This window comes from Electrophorus electricus, chromosome 8 (assembly GCF_041902795.1).
Source record: "Electrophorus electricus isolate QZ-2024a chromosome 8, ASM4190279v1, whole genome shotgun sequence".
Lineage (NCBI taxonomy): Eukaryota > Metazoa > Chordata > Actinopteri > Gymnotiformes > Gymnotidae > Electrophorus > Electrophorus electricus.
The window spans coordinates 9,194,380-9,214,932 of NC_137504.1; the positions used below are offsets into that span (position 1 = coordinate 9,194,380).

Below are 20,553 nucleotides of genomic sequence, written 5' to 3' on the forward strand. Positions count from 1 at the left end.
TTGTAACTGAACAAAATCTTGGAAGAAGGGGTGGGTTGGCAAAAGAAAGTGGGAGTACAGCCTTTAAAAGCAGGCTTAGTTTAAAGATGGACTACGAAGCATTTGTCCATGGAAATTGACCACTGCCACTACAATTGAGATTCCCAGAATAGGCTTAATCTGTTTTGGGGAAGCATTCGATGGCGTGCAGCTTGGTATGCAAATATTTTATGGTTTTACTTGGTCGTAATGTGCGTGCATGAATGCATTCATTTCACACAGACGTTCCTTTTTATTTTAATGCGATTTGCACTTATTCAGGTTTCAAATTTTAGTTTCATCTCTGTACTGGTGATTTCCAAGGGATACTGTTAAGGTCGTCATACGTTATGAAAGTTGCAGGTAAACGGATGACTTTGGTAATCTCAATTTTATTGACGAGTTACTATCAGGGATTGCGTGCTGCTGATCTAATGAGGAGCAACAGAGGGCGTTTGTTAGGTACTCTGAGTGCTGTTCCGCGGGGGTGGGGGGCGGCTCGCGGCTCTGCAGATGGATACTGGCTAGCTAACGAAATGGTGCGGGCGTTCTTATTTTCGTTGTAGGTGACTGGCAAGACACGATATGTTGACATTTTACTAGCTGTTCTACATTATAGCACATTCTTACCTAATTTTATATTGGTCTGCGTATGAGCATGAAGCCTATTTTAGTGGCGTGTTTACATTAGAGGGGTAAAGAGAACCGAAATTCACAATAGATAACCTACGTTTCACCATGGTTAGTTGGTTAGCTTCCTAGCTGTTGTCTGAATTGGTCGATCTCATGCAAACAATAATAGATCTAGGTTAGCTAGCTAGCTAGCCGATTTGACACCGTATGCCTGATAAAACGTGCTATCGCTAGCTAGCTAACCTAGCTAGCTACGTCTGCTCTGCTGGTCTCGATTGTTGGTAAGGTAAGTCAAATAAAAAATCCATAGGTTGTGTATCCCAAGTCATTTACCATTGAGCTACTCCCATAGCTACATGTTACGCTGTTAATCATTCAATTAGAGCTAACGTATCAATCGTTTAACTAGCAGATTATACCAGATACATTTTGCATTGTGGTAAATCCCTGCATTATTTGACGCAGCTAGCGATTGCTTGGAAAATAGCTATTTAGCTAACGCTACCCAGCTTTGAGTCTTGGATGAGTGGGCCTGTACGATTTAAAAGTAGCGAGCTAGCTCTATAGATGCCTTTGAACGCTTTTGGTTTGGGGATTTGTCAACTGTTAACCGGTGATTTTTTTGCTTTCAGATTAGTCTACATTTAGGTGAGACATTTAAATTGGCCGGTAGCTAGCTAGCTCACAATGAACTATAGTTCTGCTATCGCTGTGTGACTGGTTGGCCTGAAATCAGACCGTCCTGGAGTCGACATCTAGCTAGCTTAGTGGCTATATTTGTTAGCTTGTCACATAGCTGATACTGACCCATCATTTTCACTAGGTTACTAGAGATAGCTAACATATCCAACTGTTTGGGTTCTTACATAGATGTGTTTCATTGTTACTTAGCTAGATTAGCTAACTTACTGGCTGTCCTGGCAACAAAAACCAGGATAGGGGTTACTCGGCAATGTTGCTAGCTTTAGCTAAATAAACCTTACCTGATGTTATCTAGCTAGCTAACGACAAAGGCTTATATTTGTGAGTGTAGGCATAGTAAGTCAGCCAGTAGAGCTACAAGCGAAAAGATTGTGTAAGTAACATGAATGCGTTTAAATGTACACACGTTGTAATACGCGAACGGAGGATGTTGGTGTTGGCTACATGTCATCCAAGATGAATGTCATACAGGCTGCCATTTGACTAAGTTCTTTCTACACCATCGCATCGTCATTTCCGTTTCATTAGCTGCCCGTGTAGGCTGTGTCTGTTTTGCAGGCCGCTCGAGTATTAACAATATTTAAGGTCGATACTACCCAACTGTTATAAAAGAGATGTTGCGACGGAGGTTTTGCTGTGGGTTTCAGATAATTGTATGAACAAATGTGATTGTTCTTTTAATGTGTTCCCAGGTGATGAAGTCATGACCGCTTTTTTTTCTGAGGGGGTGCTAAGGAAGCCAGTATGCTACCTGTGATTTTCTGAGATGGTCATCGGCTTCACTTCAGACCTCATTTGCCAAGCCATGGTTATGCTTAAAGTTGAGCAAATCCATAGTCTTAACATAAACCAAAGCCACTGGACATCAATCTGGTAAAGCTTGTTTTAGATATAAATTGAGAATACTGTTAAATGCAACAAATAATAATAATAATAATAATAATAATGCTTTCTATGTACATCTCACATAGGACTGTGAACTATATCATTTGATTCTACATAAGGCAGCAATATGCAAATGAGGCCTCAAACAGATTTTTTCCCCCCTGTGTTTTGTGAGCTTTCTGACCAATATCAGACTTTCCAGTGTGTTCTGTTGGTGCTGTGATTATGCATGGAATTTACATGAACAAACAAATGTAAATAGTTTTGAACAAAGTAATGCAGGTACATTTTTAACCATGACTTAAGGGTTCATCACCATGTTTTTTGATAAGTTAAAATAATTTTTGCACTGATAGCAATATAGAAATTTGTTCATGTTGTGGTTTAATCTTTTGAATAATATTTATCTTTCAGCCTCTGCATGATCCTTTCACACTCACTGAATCCTGCTAGCCTACAGATGGATTGATGCCTGGTGAGTATGCAGGTTTCTAATAATATCTTTCTAAATAAAAACAGTTTATTTTGGTGCATATGGAGCTTCAGCTTTAGTTGTTGGCTTGTATTTTATTTTTACATTGGTTTTCAATTAAAATTGCAGTTAACACAAAAGCCAAGTCTTTAAAAATATAGTAATAGAAGTAAGACAATATTAAAAAGCAAATATGAATGTATTTTTAAAGTGAGTGTTGGCACAATTTTGTTCTCCAATGAGGAACCAAAATAAATCCAAGTTGTTCATTTTAGTCAGGATACCACTCCATTTTATGCTACCACTGTGTCATGCAGAAATGCAGAGTCTTAAGTGTGTGCATTCTCATGCAGCTGAACCAAACTGGAAATATAGCTTGTAATGTACTTGTGAAGTTAATAATGGCTTTAATTCCTGCAGCTTCTATAATTTACAACTCTCTCCCAAATGCACCATAGAAACTAACATAACCTTAAATTGTAATTTTTGTCCCTTTTTGTAGTCAGTAACAGCTATATGCACACAACTCGTGATAAGAATATAAACTGATATTTACACAAAACATAGACCTACAAAAAATATAGTACAGCTAATGCATAGTAGGACATAAAAAATATTGGCATTGGTAATGGTTTTCCAGGCCTGTAATGCGATCTTTTTAAGTCCTTGTTATTTTGAGGCATTTCTGTTTTCGTGTCCTCAGGTATGTGAAACTCAAGCTCAGTGAGGTTTAGGTTCAGTGGTTGACTTAGCAGGTTAAAAACATCCCCCTAATATACAGTTCCTCTAGTAGCTCTGAATCCACTGAAGGCATGTCAGTCAGTGTAAATGTTTTTTAAGAAAATGTAAGCTGATTCATAATTATACCCCTTTGCAGAAAATAGTTCGAGGAAGCAATACATAACATTTTGTGAAGCATGCTATATAGTTATTATTAAGGAGTATAAAAGTCCCCGGTTACAGAACAAAACAGTGGCCTGCATTCAGTGCTGAAGTGGTACTTTTTAAATTATGAGAGCAATTATTTATTTTCTTACATGTTACATGCCTTAAAGAAAATCAGAACTAGACTACAGAGAGCAATGTTGGAATAAATGTATTATTTATCATCTTCATATAATAATTTGGCTTGTTACCCATGTATATATGTGTACTAAGCTCCATCCCTGTTAATGCTTATCATACCTTTCAGTTGAAATAAAAGTAAATTTGTTACACATAATCATATTACATTTCCATGACGTTATTATTGTTAAAATTTGACATTCCTTTATTTCTTTTTCAACCTAATTGTTTTCTCCTAATTGTTAGTCATTGTCAGTTTCCATTCCTTGTGTATGTCTTTCCTATGGCATGATTGGTGTAAACAGTGGGGTGAGGGCTAAACATATGCTTGCTGTGCTACGTATGTCAGCCATCACATTTTAAAGCTGCTACTTGTGCAGTGCTGTTGGACAGCTAAATTTGCTTGATCCAGTCCAGTTTTTTGTAATCACTGAGAAATTAATTTCAGTGATTGGCCACTGTGTCATTACCCCTGACTCTGGGTTCAAGACAGGGTGGAAAATCTACTTGAATTGTTACATAAGAATCAATGATTGATTAGCTCTAATTTAAGTTCTACAGTGGTTGTCATGATTTCCAAATGCAGACTCATTTCATTTTCAATGTTAAAAAGGGCCCAAAATGTTTTTTACTTTAAGGTTTTGGGTGGTACCTATTCCCAATTTTTAAAGCATGATGAATGTCCTTGTCTGTCATAAGAACTTAAAAAAAGGATAAACATGGGGGGAAAAAACTTTTAACATGAGAGAAGAATCAGATCTCACAGCATGACATGACTCCAGCAGTTGTTTTTCTGCTATGTAGCTAGGTGTTAAACTGTTAATTTGCCCCATATGTTGTAAAATGTTATCCAGAAATGCTGTACTATTCATGTTCATGACTCAGCAAGCACTCAGCAGCAAATTAAGTCATTGTGTTAAAATTATAGCTTCTGCTCCTATAAAGTCTGGTTCTAAAGAAGAAAGGTTTGAAATTCTTACACAATATCTATAAACTAATGGCCTTGCTTGTTTACATTTTTTCACTCCTTCTACCTTTTCCATAGAGAGCAGCTATTGGCAACTCTGCCCTTCCTCAAAATCTGGTCTGCAGGGTGTGCTGAGTTCCAGCTTCCCCCCCGGCCCTGTGCCTCTGGCGCCTTCTGCTGCCCATCTGCCGGAGGGGGACACCCTGAATCGTCCACTTGCCCCAAGTACCTCTGTGACGGACCTGTCTTTTCCCGGGCCTCCCCCTCCCCCCCCGCCACCCCCTAAACGCCACTGTCGTTCGCTGTCTGTGCCGGAGGACCTTTCACGCTGCCGGTATACCTGGCGGCCAAGCGCCTCCAAGGTCTGGACACCAGTGAACCGCCGATGCCACAGTGGAGGGGGCGCGGGGGGGCCATGTCCGCTGCGTGCCCCCAGTTCCTCTCTGAATTCCTCTCTGCATTCTTCCTCCAGCCCCACCTTTTTTAGCTTGGCCCTTTCTCCAGATTCCCCACTGCCATGGACTTTCCCATGGGATCCCAGTGACACTGCTGGAGGTGGTGCCTGTTGCTGCTTTTTTCCTTCACCCTCTTCATGCTCTTCTTCTCCGTCTCCTCTTCACCCTCCTCCTCCTCCGCAGCGGCGCTTCTCACTCTCTCCTGTACTCATTCGTGAAGCTGCGGCACACTTCCTTCCACCCCCTCAGGTGCCCCTCCAGCCTACAGCCCATCCACCAGCTGTGCCCGTCTCACCGTCATCTGCGTGCAGCACTCCATCTTCTGTGCGTCGTGCTCTTCCTCCTCAACTTCCCCGCTGTCATTCTCAGCCTTGTGACCTACTCCTGCTCAAGCCTGGCCTGAAGCGGCGCAGGGACCCAGACAGACCATGTGCACGTCCTGGGCTGGATTTTGCAAAAATGACGCAGGTAATTTTTAGGTTCTTCTCTTTCTTTGTGACATTTTATTGCAATTGGGCACCATTTACCTCAGTACCCTACTGCACAAGAGGGAGCCTGGGTAATTACTTTTAATTCAAAATGAAATATGTAAACAAAAGAGTACCATGCCCCTGATCTGAAGCGTCTGCCAAATTCCGGAAATGGAAATGAAGTCTGAGGGAAAATATTTGGAAGAAGCAGTTTTTTCCATAATGCAGCTTTATGACTGCCTACAAGATCATCACATAAAGATACCCCTACATCAACATTCTAATTATGGCTTTGACAGAACAGCAGGATCTCTAGAAGACTAAGTAAAGGTTTTGAAGGAAAGTTAATAGTTAAACATTGGGGAAATGTTTTTAAGGGCAATATATAATTGACAATCACTCTAATGTACTAAGGGGGCTTTGCTTCTTGGATGTATAAAATTAGCTATGGAAAGAATCTGCACATCTTAAAGCATCTTTGATTTGTATGACACGACTCAAGCAGGTTCCTGTTTTAAGGTCTCTGGGACTGCCTCTGCATACAAGAATATCATTTATTTTGTGAAAAAAATGTTCAACAGACTTAATAGAATTGCTGTTTTTCATAATATGTTAGGTGAAAATGTCATAAATGTCTTAGCCATCTATATCTTTTATGGAATGTGCAAAATGAGATTTCAGTCCATCCAACAATTTTAAATATTTCATTTAATAAATAGAGTTTTCTTTAATTCTTTTACATTCTATCAATAATTCTGTATTTCTTTTCAGACACGAAGCACAGATCCCCTCAGTTGTTTGGAGCGTAGTAGACTTGCCTGTGGAGGGGATGTCTGCATGGGCCTTGAGCCTTTCTTTGGAGACTTCCGAGGGTCGTGTTCACCCGCTGAAGGTTTGGGAAGGACAAGCATTGGACCACTGAGTGAAAGTGATGAGGAGGAGGAAGAAAGAGAGGAAGCGGACACTGCACGAGATGGTGGACAACAAAGTGTTTTTGAGAGGGATTGCACTGAATTAGACATTACCCTCATTGAGGAGAATTAAAAATTGTGTAAAGGATCCTCTTTTTCTCCACTGCATTGCCAGCATTCAACACTTCTGTTCACCACCTGCCACCCTATTCTGGCAGGACTCTCAGGAACACTGCTGCTCTCTCATGTGGCACGCAGGTGTAAAAAATCTCATTGATGCATTAATGAAGACATGTTGACTACTATCAGTTATTACAGGTAATGCAGTTGGCATTGGATGAAGACCCAGTATCATATTACATTCCAGAATCAGTCGCTAAGATACTCTAAGGATGTGAATATTAGAAGGCTGGGGATACCAGCTAGGATTTGTTAGATGTTCTCTTAAAAATCACTGACAGATACAGCTTAAGGGGGGACTGGTCTTTGGCTTCTTGCTGTCTTTCCTTTTCATGTCTTTTTCTCTCAGTATGTTTTTGTTAGTGGGAATAGTCTTTCGTGAATGATAGTTATGAATACCAGTGTTTTGTTCAATTTGAATAAAAAGGTCAAAATGAGATCTGTACTTTACTCTTTGGACTTTTCTACATCTGAAAAAGTCCATCTAATTCAGCAAAAGCCTTAAGATGCCTTTTTTCTTTATTGAAAGACTCTTGAAAGAAATTAATTGTGTATCTGTTGTCCTTACTGTTACTTTTCCTCTGTCTCTTTTTTTAACCTTTTAACCTGTACAATGCATTCCTCTAAAACTGAATACATTGAGTGTACATTGATTAATGCACTGTATTTGAGACAGAAACAGACTGAATGCAACCACTGTATTCTGAAGGCACATTATAATACTGAATACATTGTACAGTGAGTATTTGTTTAAAACAAACTGAGTATAAAGATGGTAGATGGAAGGGTTCAGGTGTTTTTTCTGAATTTATTTCTGTTATATCTAAGGATTCAAAGTTCAGATTCAGTTTATGCATAAAGTTAAATCGAAGTTATTTTGGAAAAAGAAAGGCCATCAAATGTCAAACATTTTCCTAAACTGTTCAAACTCTATTTCATCCACAGATAAAAAAAAACCCCCAAATATCTGTCCATGGTCAGTGTTTCAACTGAAAGGGGGGGGGGGGGCGGCGGTGCCAATTCTGTATATTTGGCACTAATTTACATCTTAAGGTTGTTTCAGTGGATGTGTTTATATACATCATACACAAGGACATAACCACTGATTAAATCTTTGAACCCTATATCAAGGTACATTAATAATTTATAAAAGTTTCCTTTTAGCCTCAAATTTCATAGCTGTGACTCATGTTAATTAGCACAGATTACAGTATGAACAAAGATACCAATGTATTGTAAAATAGCATTTACAATAAAGCCTCTTAATTTTTTTTATTAGTCAAATGTTGCTGCTCTAGCACCCCCTTGTGATTAAAAGGCAGTCAGTGTCTTTTGCACACTCCATTTTAAGTATCAACTGTTATCTATGTCATGACCATGGTACCACAACTGAGATGAATATATTTTTCTGTGTAAACTCTTAAGAGGATGGGGTGGGCGTAGGTCTGCTCTTTTCTAAGAGCAGCTGCTTATTCACCTAGACTATGTTTAATTTACACTCTGAAAAATGACCTTAAAGAATCTAATATATTTTTTGTGGGAAATTATTAAGGTAACAAAATAGAATGCACACAAGAATTTAAAACATTACAGATTAACCGCTATGTTTGCTATAAGTCAGCTAAAAACATGCACAATGCATACAAATGCTTTTCTCTTTCAGAACACTTTAAAAACACTTTTCTCCAAGCATTGGTTATTCATGTCACCTAATAATTATTTGAGTAAATCAAGACTAAAAATTTACGAAGACGTTTCACTGGATTCACATATGTCAAATAAACGTAAAGGATTCTAGCGAATACCTTGTTTATAATCAGGCATGCATGCATGCTTGTTAACAATTGCCATAAGCTCCTATAGGCTATAAATAATCACCATCAACAGCATTTGCACAAACAAGCAAATTCTCCGTCAAACTTAACTGGATCTGATGAATGCAATGTGTTGTGAAACCACACTGCCACTGCCAGTTGAGACAGTGCTTCCTTGCAATCCTGAGAAATCGACAATTAATTGCATAATTCCATATGCCATTTTTCACTTGTCGTGTATGCCACATAAAATGTAGACTAGATTGTGGTTATTTACGCAAAGCATTTATAGACACGTGCTGTTCTGATATACACCTATTTGCCAAGAAAACTATTTATTTTGAACCCAACATTTAGGCCTAATTTACAGTATATATTATAATTTTTTATTATTTATTTTTTAGTCCTTAGCAATTCTCAGCCTCGTCTGTATTCATCTGAAGAAGTGTATATATCTTATATTGTAGGCTTTCATTGTTGTTTTAACAACCATGAAATTTGTTGTAGCTCATATAATCTAGCCTATATGAGAGCTGTAACGACTGTATGAGAATTGTAATTATACACAAGATGTCAAACATATGCCTGGGCCATATTAGAATTTCATATATGGCCCAGCCCATTCACTTCACAGGCACCACAAGGCACTACAACATAGCATGTTTTTCACAGGGTCGTCAGGTAGTCACCTCCCTTCGTTGGTCTTTCACTGAAGCCCACAACACCTCCAGAAGACTCCACAGTGAAATCTGGCATCCTAGTCAGTCCCCCCTCCAAGCTCACTTTTAAACCAGCCACATACAAAACCTCTTTATACATAAACCCACACTGGCCTCTTTAGGTGACTAAGGCCATACTCAGCCTCACTGACACCGTTAATGCATGCTCAGTGCCACTAGTTCCATATGGGCTTTACACACCATACCAACAGCACACACTGCATTTATCACCTACTGAGCTGCTCCCACACAGCCAATCCCTTCCTAACCTGTAAAATCCATAAAAATAATGATTAGTCTATATGAGCGTTGGCAGGGCTGGATTAAGCCCTTTTGTGGCTGTAGACTATGAAAAATTTGGAGGGCCCAAAAAAAAGATTTTCGACAGGTTAAGCAATATAAAACCTAAGACAGCATAATCAATATCCCTGTCTGAAGCAATAAAATAGAATGCCTTAACCTAATTCTGATTAAACAGGAAAATAAACAAACAAAAAATTAGTCATGCAATCTGAACAGGGCTGTCAAATGAATGCTAAAATGATGATTGCTTGCCTACTTCAGAAAAACATTTAGACATTTTATACATATTATTTCAATAGTTTGTAGACCTATGTATTTCTCTTGCTGCAGTTGTTTATGGATCCCAACCTCCGATTTCCTAGGAGGTGCCATCATTCAATACATCATCTAATACATTTTGTTACTTATCTAAACAAAAAAAAGAGAGAGATAAATAAAGAATAAAATGTCTTTATTATTGTAGCCTAGCCATTACTGCAATAAGAGTTGGCTGTTTCGCTACAAAGTGCTATGTCTAGACGTTGTTACACCTTTATTCGGCTGACACTTCGATCTGTCTAATTCGATTTAGATAAATAATGGGGTAGAATTTTAGTATTTTAAGTTTCTTTCATAAGTTATTTGCAAGTGTCAAAGCTACCACCAACAACTCAATAAATCCCAAATAGATATATAGAAAATATTCTAATGAGTACAGTACTAAAGCTGAGTTACTTAACACTGTTTCAGAATGACTCCAGGATTTGAGTTTCTAAGGTTAACGTTACAGACGTTAGAAATTCAAATAACTCGCGTGCCTTCTCAACCGACATTTTTTGCAGATAACGCTTCCCAGATCGGGTTTGCATCAGAGGTGAAAGCTGAATGTTATCAGAGGGAACATTAACGATGAAATCCATCTGACGAAGACACACAGTTAACTGGAAAGTTAACTAGGGAACATATCTAGGTTAGTTATATAATTGTAGTTAGCTAGTTTAATAGCTTTTTAGTTACCGTGCTTCTAAAAAGGCTAGCTAACATACCATTTAACCCTAGCTAATACTAGCTGTTCGAATAACAAAGCCAAGCTACCTAACGCTAGTTAATAGAAAATTGGGTTGTGGTATGTTAGCTAGCTAACCAGCTAACTTAGCGAGGTGAGTAACGGACTTTAGTGTTCCGTCACTTAATATTAAACGAACCACTGAACTAACGCTAGCTAGATTGTCAACTTCTTAAATATAATATTTAAGTTATGTAAATATAACATTAATTACGTTTACATTAACTGTAGTTAGCTAACCTAGCGTTAGAGTTGCCACAGCATTAATGTAACTAAACCTATCGTTTTCGGTCACAGATATTCATCGAAAATGTCATTTGAAGATATATACACTGTTATAAACGAGGAAGATTCTCGGAATGTGGTGTCTACGACGAGTGCGATGCTAGTTCTTTCTCCAAAGCAAAACATTGTACGAGTGTGGAATTTGATCATTGCTTTATTATCTCTGGGATCTGTCACCTTGACGCTGTATGAGGTAAGACACATTTGGTATTAAGGACTTGTATAACCCATGATACTTCAAATTTACAGCATTTTACTGACAGCGGTGTAAGTCACAGTAAATTATAAAAGCAAAAATACATTTGTATAATGTCATGGACGTTTAATAAATGCGTCGATTTCAGTTATTTTGGATTGTGTTTACTAGCGTTAATAGAATAAAGAAGAGTTGTTTTGAATAGTTTTATACTACTAGTTTACACTTTTATCCAAAGTATTTTCTTCAGTGACATGCTAATAAACCTTTGTTCTACAGTCTCATACGTATAATAGGATAAGTAAAATTAGGTGCAAGGTTTGACAATTAAAAAAGAAGAAGATTGAATTCTAGTTTCAATTTCCTGCAAAGAAGCTCAAGGCATTCTTTGAAACGATGAATGCTGTCTGTCTTTTCAGTCAATGTCAGTATAAATGTGACACATCACAGTTAAAAGCAAATGCAGTAGCTACCACTCCATCATTCTGATGGAACTAATGAACCACCAATGAAGCAACTTTTATCACTTATGTAATGACCATAAAATCTGCAAAATGAGTGTGTATGCATAGACTACTGAATTTTGGTCTAATGTATAGGGTTTTCCATGGCTGATTTTCTTGGTCAACCAAAAGCTCTGATTTTTGACTACAGGTTGGTTAGTAAAACCTTTAGTTTTGCTTTAATTTTGCAAATGAACTTTGATGCTGCTGACAGTGATGGGTGGTGCAGAGCTTTAGAGGTCACTGATTGATGGTTGAGGTACTCACTGTTTGTTAAGGTCAAACAGATAAATGGGGATGCCAACATGGTGAGTCAAGGAAGCTAATTTCAAAGACAAATGCTATTCCTGCAATTTGGCAGCTTTTTGGATTCTTTCCAAATGAAAAGGGAGAACCAGCAAACCTTGATGAAACCTGTATGTAAGATCTGCCTAAAACAGTTGCAGATAAGGATGGAAATACACCAAATATGCAAATATCACATCTAAAAAGCACCCTTTAACCACTTCCCAAATGCCGTCGACCTCAAAAAGCCACTTGGTCACTGCTGGCAAAGCCACCGCAGCACTGTCACAACAAAGGGTTACAGGCGCTTTTGCCAAATCCACAAAATAAATAAGAGACAGTGCACGATGGAAAGCATGTACATTAGAGTTTACAAAATACCTCACTAAAAAATAGTGTCATTCAGCACGGTTGAAAAATCTTCATTAAAAGTCACTATCCAAACACTTGATTGCCAGTACGAGCTACCTGGAAGGAAAATACTTTTCTAAAATAGCGATTCCTACAACAAAGTTATACGACAAGATGTACAACATGTCATGCTGTCGACTGCAGACAGCTATTCATTGACAACAAATATATGGTCATTGGTGAACATGACACCATGCATGTCATTGACTATCCATCACACAAGACTGGAAATTACAGTCTAAATGTCTCGAAACACCGTTTTTCCTGGAAAGTCACACAGCTGCCAACATTAATGCCGTGCTAGGTGATGCACTCCGAGAACAGAAACAGGTTGAGAATAAGCTCACAGCTATAATTACAGGTAATGGAGCTAACTTTGCATCCGCTGTTAAGCTTTTGTATTGGCCATGGTTAAACTGTTTTGTTCATAATCTCAATTTGGCAGTGTCGAGCAAACTGCAAGACCAATAGCAAAAAAAACTTAGCACAGCAGGCAGTATTGTTATCCCTGTGTGTAACTTGCTCAAGCTTAAACCAGTTAGTTATTCTGGTGAAAAACCTTGAATAATGTGCTTTTTTTTTTTTTTTTTTTTTTTTTTTTTTTTTTTTTTTTTTTAGAAAATAGTAGCTGAATTTTCTTGCTGTCGTTTTTTTAACACGCCACATATAAGACGACTTCAATTTGCTACTAAGACAGCATTGAACTGTTGAATAGCATTGCATTGTGTTCACACCATAAATGCTCACATTTTTGTCTTATTCGTTGTTAAAGCCTGAAGTATATTTCCTCTGTTTTTAAACAGTGTTCAGCGAGAGATTAAATCTATTGAAAGTAAGGGCTAAATAGTATAGGCTAGGTATGTTTAAAGCTCTAAGGTTTAAATATATTTTTTCAGATATTGCAAAATAAGTAACACTTGTAATTTCTGATTTTTCTTTCAAATAAAACGTGTTTACGGAATGTGTTAAAGTGTTTTCCCCCCAACCCCGGTATTTCCCCCCAACCCCCTGTATTTACTGTATACCACGAGATTATTTGAAGACATGATGGTATGAAAAAGGCAATACTATGCAGTATGTTGTCTTGGAGGGGGTGGCACTAGAGCTGTTGTATAAGGCTAAGCTAACAGTACATATACTGTTTTATGAACTGGCCTTACAGTGTCATTGGAGAGCATAAGGATGTTTGTTTTTGTGCAGCACAACTTTTGTTCATGCTGTCAGTAATTTTATGTTGTAATGAAAATTTTTATCTTTCAGCTATTTTTCAACTCTACTGTGCCAAAGATAATATTTATAAGATATTGTCTTGATGCCATCTTTATACTGAACATCATCTCACGCTTTTACATTGGATATGAAAGACATGGAGTGGTTATAACAGACTCTGAACAAGTTCGATGGAAATATCTTAGAAGTTGGTTCACAGTGGATCTGCTGTCTGTTCTCCCCCTGGAAACATTAAGATATGCATTCCCTGTGATGCATTTCATGCAGATCAGTAGATGTCTGAGGGTGTTGCGGTTGTTCAACATAATATGTAAGTTATCCAATTTGAAGTCTTCATGTTTTAGTTTAATCATAAAATACTTATGGAGCCACTGAAAATGAATGAATACACATTAACACCGTTAATTATCCTGTGTGGTAATGTTGGTAAAATGTGACATTTATGTTTCTTTGCCAGTAACTAACAAGCTAAAATAAAACTATTTGCTTGGGTGTCAAAACAGAGATATGAGACATGCATTTTGAATGGCTCTATCTGCACAGTATTTTTATATGGTTTTCATTCATATCCTGGTCATATATGTTATTATTTATTTTTTATTCCTAGCCTCCTTCAGTAATGAACCTGATACCAATAAAATCCATGTAGCAGTTCTAAAATCCTTCTCAATTATTGTCATTTCAGTTCAAGTGTCTACATGCCTTTGGTAAGTGATTAAGTAGCCTTAATGCTCTTATCGGTTGATATTTACAAAGAAAAGCACCAAATGTTCAATATAAAGGTGATTTTTAGATTGTTATGCATTTAGAAAATGATAATCAGCTCAAAAAACAGTCTAATATACACACATTGTACCGCCACATCCCAGCAGCTAGAACACAATTCCTTAAATTTGTAAACCTTATAAAACCTAACTAAATTCTTACGTTTTTTTCCTAAGGTAATGGACATTGCACCTTTTAAAAAATTACCTCTATTATTTAGTTGATATGCTGCCTCAGATGAATTCCATTTCATATTCATGTAATTTACCGTTTAATTAAAAAATGTGCTGAAATGTAAGTTGCTTTATTGTATATAACTTCTTTTTTATTCTCAGCACCATGAGAAAATACTAAACACCTATGTTGGTGCATTCTATAGTTGTACAATTACAGTCCTGCTTGTATGCACAATTTCTCAGCCGTCCTTTACTTCATTTATCACCGGTCACAGAATTGTTGCTGACCAGACATTATTTGGGTGACAGCAGTGATATTGAGTAAAGGTCAGGTTCCTTACCCAATTACAGTCCAAGTCCATCTGGGACTGATAAACTGTTGGATTTTAGGCCAAGTTTGGATGGCTGTATTAAAGGCAGAAGGCAGTGACCATGCTCAGCTTCAAAACTGGATCTTCCTGGTGATGTGTGCTCTGTCCACCAAACCAAAGAGCACTTGGGTTTCCATCACACTGCCTTCTTTTTAAGTCATGAACTGTTAAAATGTCGTTTCAGTATGAACTAATGTATTTATCTACCTTTGTTATGGCAACTAAAGCTTTCAGTGATAATGTACTCTGGCAGGTTTTATCAGGTCTGTGATGCTGCTTATGAAGGTCACCCAAGGTATTGCCCAAAAAGACAGAACTGGTTGAATTTGTTACCTGAATGTAAGTAATTTAATATTCTTTTATCTTAAAAACAAAACAATAATGTAATTTACGATTTATGTTTAAAAACTTATTTACTAAAAGGCATTTGCCAAGTTAGTTTTCAAGCCATTTTTTTCATTGTTTTTTAAAGTATCTTAACTCATTCAATGAAGTGCAATGCATTATAATAGTTATTTAGTTATAAATAAATTTACAGCATTTGTCAGGTGCTTGTGACCAGTAACTTACATATATTTGTCAGTATGACAAAGTGTGTGCTCCTTGGAAATCTAACCCCTCACTTTGGTTTTGCTAGCACCACTACCTACTCTACATACTACAGGTAAAGTTACAAAGTTACAAAGGTAGCACAAAAACCAAGCAAGGCCATCAGTGTTTCCCAAAGGATCTTTTTCAGAATGTTTGTATAGTGAAATTTTGTATACTTTGTATACTTGCATTTTGAGAAGAAAATTAAGGGATTTCTATAAAGAACTTGTTCTGAACATGTGCTTTAGTAATTACAAATACACTGGCTTTATAGGTATGAATGGTGATGATGACACAGCAAAAATGTCACATCTACAAAGCATGGTAAAGGAATTTAACAGTTCATAAGTGGTCACAAAAAAGGACTTCAGCACACATTCAGCCATCAAAGAAATGAAGCTGAAGTGGTTACCTGTTTTTATCTAGTTTATTCTTATTTAAGAAAATATAAAATACTGAATGGACAATATACACTGAATGTGTAACGTCTTGAGGTAAACAGGATGCAGGGAAGAGGCATGGTTGAACATACGTTTATTACACATACGAATGATACATAAAACACAACACATGCTCTGTACACCTTAAACACCAACACACACTATGACACAGGAGATATATACATTAAAGACGATTACACATAATGCAAAACAGGTGGATGACGAGAGGGCGTAGCAAAACGGACGAACACACACACACACACATCAAGACATTTGAGGAGGGGGCGCGGCTGTAATGTGACAGAATAGCCACTTTATTAGCAGCACCAGCCCTTTCAGAATTGCAGCTTCTCTATGGAAATTGGACACATGACCCTGGAGCACAGCTTAAAATTAGCAAGTTTTATGTGGATCAGTTTCAGTTTAAATCCACATAAGAATGGGAAAATTGAGCAATGTGAGCAACTTCAAACAGTGCAAAGCAGTGCAAAATCAAGGTCAAAATTGATAGACTAGCCAGGGCCAGTATTTGAAAAACTGCCAAATGTGCGGTTTTCTCATGCAACAGTGTCAAGAGTTTACAGAGAATGGTGTGATTAAACAAAAATATCCAGCAAAAGGGGATCTTGTGGATATAAACAAGGGATGAGAGAAGGATGCCATGAATTAATCTGATGAACATGCAGTGGACATTATTGCTGGGGTATATGGCCAATATTGTTATCACAATACATTTTTCTACATTGATCGATCTCAATAATTATTACGTTATACAGTTTTGTAACACTCACAGCTTTTAAAGAATGTGCTTCTAAAAAAGCTGACTGAATACATCATAGGTTCATTACCATTGCCAGATAATGAAAAACTGAATTCTAACAATTTTTCTGCCATAAAAAATGTTCCATCCTGATTCATGATAACATTATTAGGGCATAAACATCTCAAGCAATTAAATAAGCATATAAATTAACAAGATTAAATTATTATCTTAACAATTATTATTGTTATCATAATGCACTTAACCCTTTAGAAGACTTGTAATGGTGGGAAAACTAGCATGCTTATTGCAATAAATATCTTGCTTTATTTTCTACCATGTGTGATACTGAAGTAGGTCAGTGAAAAAACAAAGATCTATATATTGAAGATCCTCAAACTTTACACTCATTAATTGTTCTACAGGTTTTGTTTTTTTTTTGCCAGGAAAACTAATCTGTCCACAGCCTCTGGCTTTGTAGATGCTCTTTTGCATGTCACAATGTTGTCTCCTTTGCTAAAACACATTTTGATGGAGAACTTGTAGCAGGTATGCAGAGGTAACACTTAGCTAAGAGGATCACTTTTGGAAATGTTGTTGAGTGAATCTTCCACCATGCCAAAGGACTGGTCTCACTGTCAGCATTAGGTAATTATGCAGTTCAGCTTCAGCAACTTCTTGTTCTGTGAGGCCAGATGCTGTGACTGAATGAGGGTTCTTGAAAAGCTTCCCAGTGTCATCATCTGCTTTTTAGCTGGTGTATGATCTTTTCGCTCAGCTCCTGGAGTGGATTTCATAGTGCTAGTAGCTTCTTGGTTGCTCTGTCCTTCTTGTACCATTTTGGCACAGCCCTTGCTTTCATGGCATAAACTCATCATATTTTTCAATAGGTGATGACTGTAGTCTTGATTCTCTTTGTGAGTTCTGAATCCTCAGCTTCTGCCTTCAGGATCTCCTCACTAAAGAGGTGCAATACAGGCTTCACATAGGATACATTAACATATGTTTCCCCAAAGAGTGCATCTGTGAAGCTCTCTAGTGAATTCAGAGGTTTGTGGACAGACTTTAGGATTTTCACATCTTGCCAGGTATGAAGGTGCCTTGTTTTTTTATCAGTAGACAGGACTTTTGCAATAGCCTTCTCCTGCTCCAGTATTCTTCCCATCATTTTCTGATGAGATTCCCACCTAGAAGGTGATTCTGTGATGAGTTTGTGGTTGGGAAGATTGAGCTCCTCTTGAGCAGCTGCCAAAGATTTCTGTTTTTTCATGAGAACGAGAAGGCATTGCCCAACTTCTTACATTCTTTGAATTCTGCTGTCTCACCCACCTCTCTCTACAGAACAATTCATAATATTTTCCTGGTATTATTTGTGTTAGTTATTAATGTAACTTTAAATTTATATACATCATTTAAAGTACTCAGTACTGTGGCCATTCAGTGTATAGAATAATATACAGAATAATGAAGTCATTTAATTTTAGCCAAAAAAGACCTGTTTCAACAATGGCAAACTGTAGAACACAGGGGTGAGTGATGCAGTAATCCTGCAGATGTCCACAACCTCTCATTTAGATGAATAGTACAAATCCCATATTTGCCATTATTAAAGATTTATAATCCAGAATTTCACACACACACACACACACACACACACACACACACACACACACACACACACACACACACACACCCATAGTGGTAACCTGATCCCATAGCTGCATCCTCTTTAGGAGATGGTCTTGACTTTCTTGACTTTCTTGGGTGCCCTGAAGCCTTCTTCATTGCAATTGAACCTTGAAGTTCTTGATGATTCAATAAATGGTTAATTTAGGTTCTATCTTACAAGCAGCAATGTCCTTGCCTGTGTAGCCATTTTGATGCAATGCAGTGATGATTGCATACGTTTCCTTGGAGGTAACAATGGTTAACAGAAGAAACTTCAAGCACCACCACTCTTTTACAGCAACCAGTCTGCTCTTCTAATCAGCATGACAGAGTGATATCATCTGCCTTGTCCTTGTTAACACTTTCTCCTGAGCTAACAAGAAGATCGCTGAAATGATGTTAGCAGGCCATTTTGTGACAGGACTGAAATGCAGTGGCTGGGATGCAGTAATTGTTATGATTAAGTTAATTTTCATGGCAAGGAATGACTTTGCAATTAATTGCAATTCATCTGATCACTCTTCACAATCTAGAGTTAATGCAAATTGCCACCATAAAAACAGAAGCAGTAAACTTTGTGAAAACCAAAATTTGTACTAGACTGTATATAGCCTATAGTTCATAGCCAGCCGTTACTTGGGTCGTTGCTGTTGACATTGGTTGATGACATCATTGGGTGATGTTCCGTGACATGTTGCGGTGTGTGTGCTTTAACTGACTTTAACTTGAATTGCAATTAAAATGTTCCCTTTTTTGGCTATTATAAACCACCTCTCTTTGTGTCTCTGCTTCCTGTGTTGACTCCTTACAAAATGCCTGTATCTGTTGTTATGCCATAATATTCTTGAATCTGTCTTTTGACTAGAAATAATACAATTGTTATAATGTTTTAACGAATTACCTTGAATGTGAATTATTTTGTCTTAGGAATCATCAGAATTATGAAGGCTATTCATAATGTTTCATATTTTATTGACTGATGTTAAGCTACATTAGCCTACTTTGTCCTTGTCACAAACTTTGCTAAATGCTCCTAGATCCCGACTAAAACAAAAATGTATACTTTTTGTAATTTCAGCATCAAGGCTTTGGAACAGTCTACCAATCTACAGTATGCAGTTAATCTGTGGGTATTGGGAGAAAATTAAAAATGTTCCCACAGTGACAGTGGGAATGGGAACTAATAACAGTGTTAGTGTCGACTTCTACATAGTTTAATCTAAAACATTCTCACCTTATTGTTATTGCATTTTTATTTATTATTTTTATTGCATTCTAGTAAAGCTGCAAATTTAATCTTGTACCTGTGCAATAGCATTAAATATGTTTTATTTTATTCTTGTGTAACAGGTACCACCTTAGGCCTTTTTAAAAAGCAACACCACCTTGTCAGGGCAAACTACAGGTTTATAAATACAATTTAAGAACCATAAAATTAAACACTATGAGCGGAAAAATCTGGTTTGAGTTTCAAGCACAAAAGGCTTCACTGAGATTTAACGTGGTCACCATCACATGTGCATTAATCACTTTATCAGTACAATTCATGATAAACTTTTAAATATTTCCACACCACACCAAATAAAATCCTGCCATAAAATTCTATATCATAAAAGCTCATAGAATCAGGAAACACTCATAGTGGCAACAAAAATGTGACTCAGCCTCCTGCACACAAAATACAAAACAGATTATCCATCATTATAACAAATTAATAACAAATCAGCAAACATTAAATGCATATCACCTTACATAATATTCCATATTTACTAAAATTGTGTTTACCTGCTTAAAATCTTTTTAATTTTCCCACCACTTTCCTTTCATTCAGGATGCAACCTGCTACTAAGTTGCATATAAAACAAATACATCAACACTTTAAACAAAATACAACTCCATACCAGCCCCAGGATCGGGTCATGTTAAAAAGAAAACCGCTGAATCACTTACCGCTGCAACACTGCTATTTTCCTGTCTGTTAGCGTTGACTAGAACACTTGCCAAACGCCATCCACCCGCACTTTAGCCTATGTCTTTTTATACTGCTCAATTTGTCACGCTTAAATACACATGCTCATAACTGATGGGGTTCCCCCTCCTTATTTACATGGTTTCTGTGCATGCTCTCTCTCATCAGTCGCTCACTTAGTCCTACTCACTTTTCACTATATAACACTTCTGTGCTGTGGAGTTTTTTTTTCTTTTTTATGATGGATAAAGTAGCATTTAAAGA

The 20,553-nt window shown here is 37.3% G+C and overlaps 2 protein-coding genes across 5 annotated transcripts in view; both read left to right on the forward strand.

Moving 5' to 3' along the window:
• The first annotated feature begins 492 nt into the window (after positions 1 to 492).
• fam53c (family with sequence similarity 53 member C) lies at positions 493 to 8,029 on the forward strand. 4 transcript variants are annotated; one of them, XM_027005035.3, is made up of 5 exons: positions 493 to 937; positions 2,046 to 2,226; positions 2,653 to 2,713; positions 4,821 to 5,665; positions 6,439 to 8,029. In XM_027005035.3, the coding sequence occupies exons 3-5, from the start codon at positions 2,707 to 2,709 to the stop codon at positions 6,709 to 6,711; spliced, it is 1,125 nt and encodes a 374-aa protein (XP_026860836.1). In that variant the 5' UTR covers positions 493 to 937; positions 2,046 to 2,226; positions 2,653 to 2,706; the 3' UTR covers positions 6,712 to 8,029. The 4 variants fall into 4 exon arrangements, with proteins under 4 accessions (XP_026860836.1, XP_081576049.1, XP_081576050.1 ...); XM_081719923.1 differs by having other exon boundaries at positions 2,046 to 2,173; XM_081719922.1 differs by having other exon boundaries at positions 561 to 580.
• A 2,353-nt stretch (positions 8,030 to 10,382) lies between these two features.
• The window catches only part of cngk (cyclic nucleotide-gated potassium channel), a 67,708-nt gene continuing 57,537 nt past the window's right edge, over positions 10,383 to 20,553 (forward strand). Inside the window, exons 1-5 of the mRNA XM_081719024.1 lie at positions 10,383 to 10,543; positions 10,937 to 11,117; positions 13,580 to 13,859; positions 14,157 to 14,256; positions 15,115 to 15,200. Of these exons, the coding sequence (XP_081575150.1) occupies positions 10,950 to 11,117; positions 13,580 to 13,859; positions 14,157 to 14,256; positions 15,115 to 15,200 (634 nt within the window). The 5' untranslated portion in view covers positions 10,383 to 10,543; positions 10,937 to 10,949. The remainder of the gene's footprint in view (positions 10,544 to 10,936; positions 11,118 to 13,579; positions 13,860 to 14,156; positions 14,257 to 15,114; positions 15,201 to 20,553) is intronic.

What these genes read in the sequence shown, in the direction of transcription:
- fam53c (XM_027005035.3), top strand. An exon ending in ATTTTGCAAAAATGACGCAG is followed by an intron (nt 5,666 to 6,438) that starts GTAATTTTTAGG and finishes ATTTCTTTTCAG; the next exon opens with ACACGAAGCACAGATCCCCT.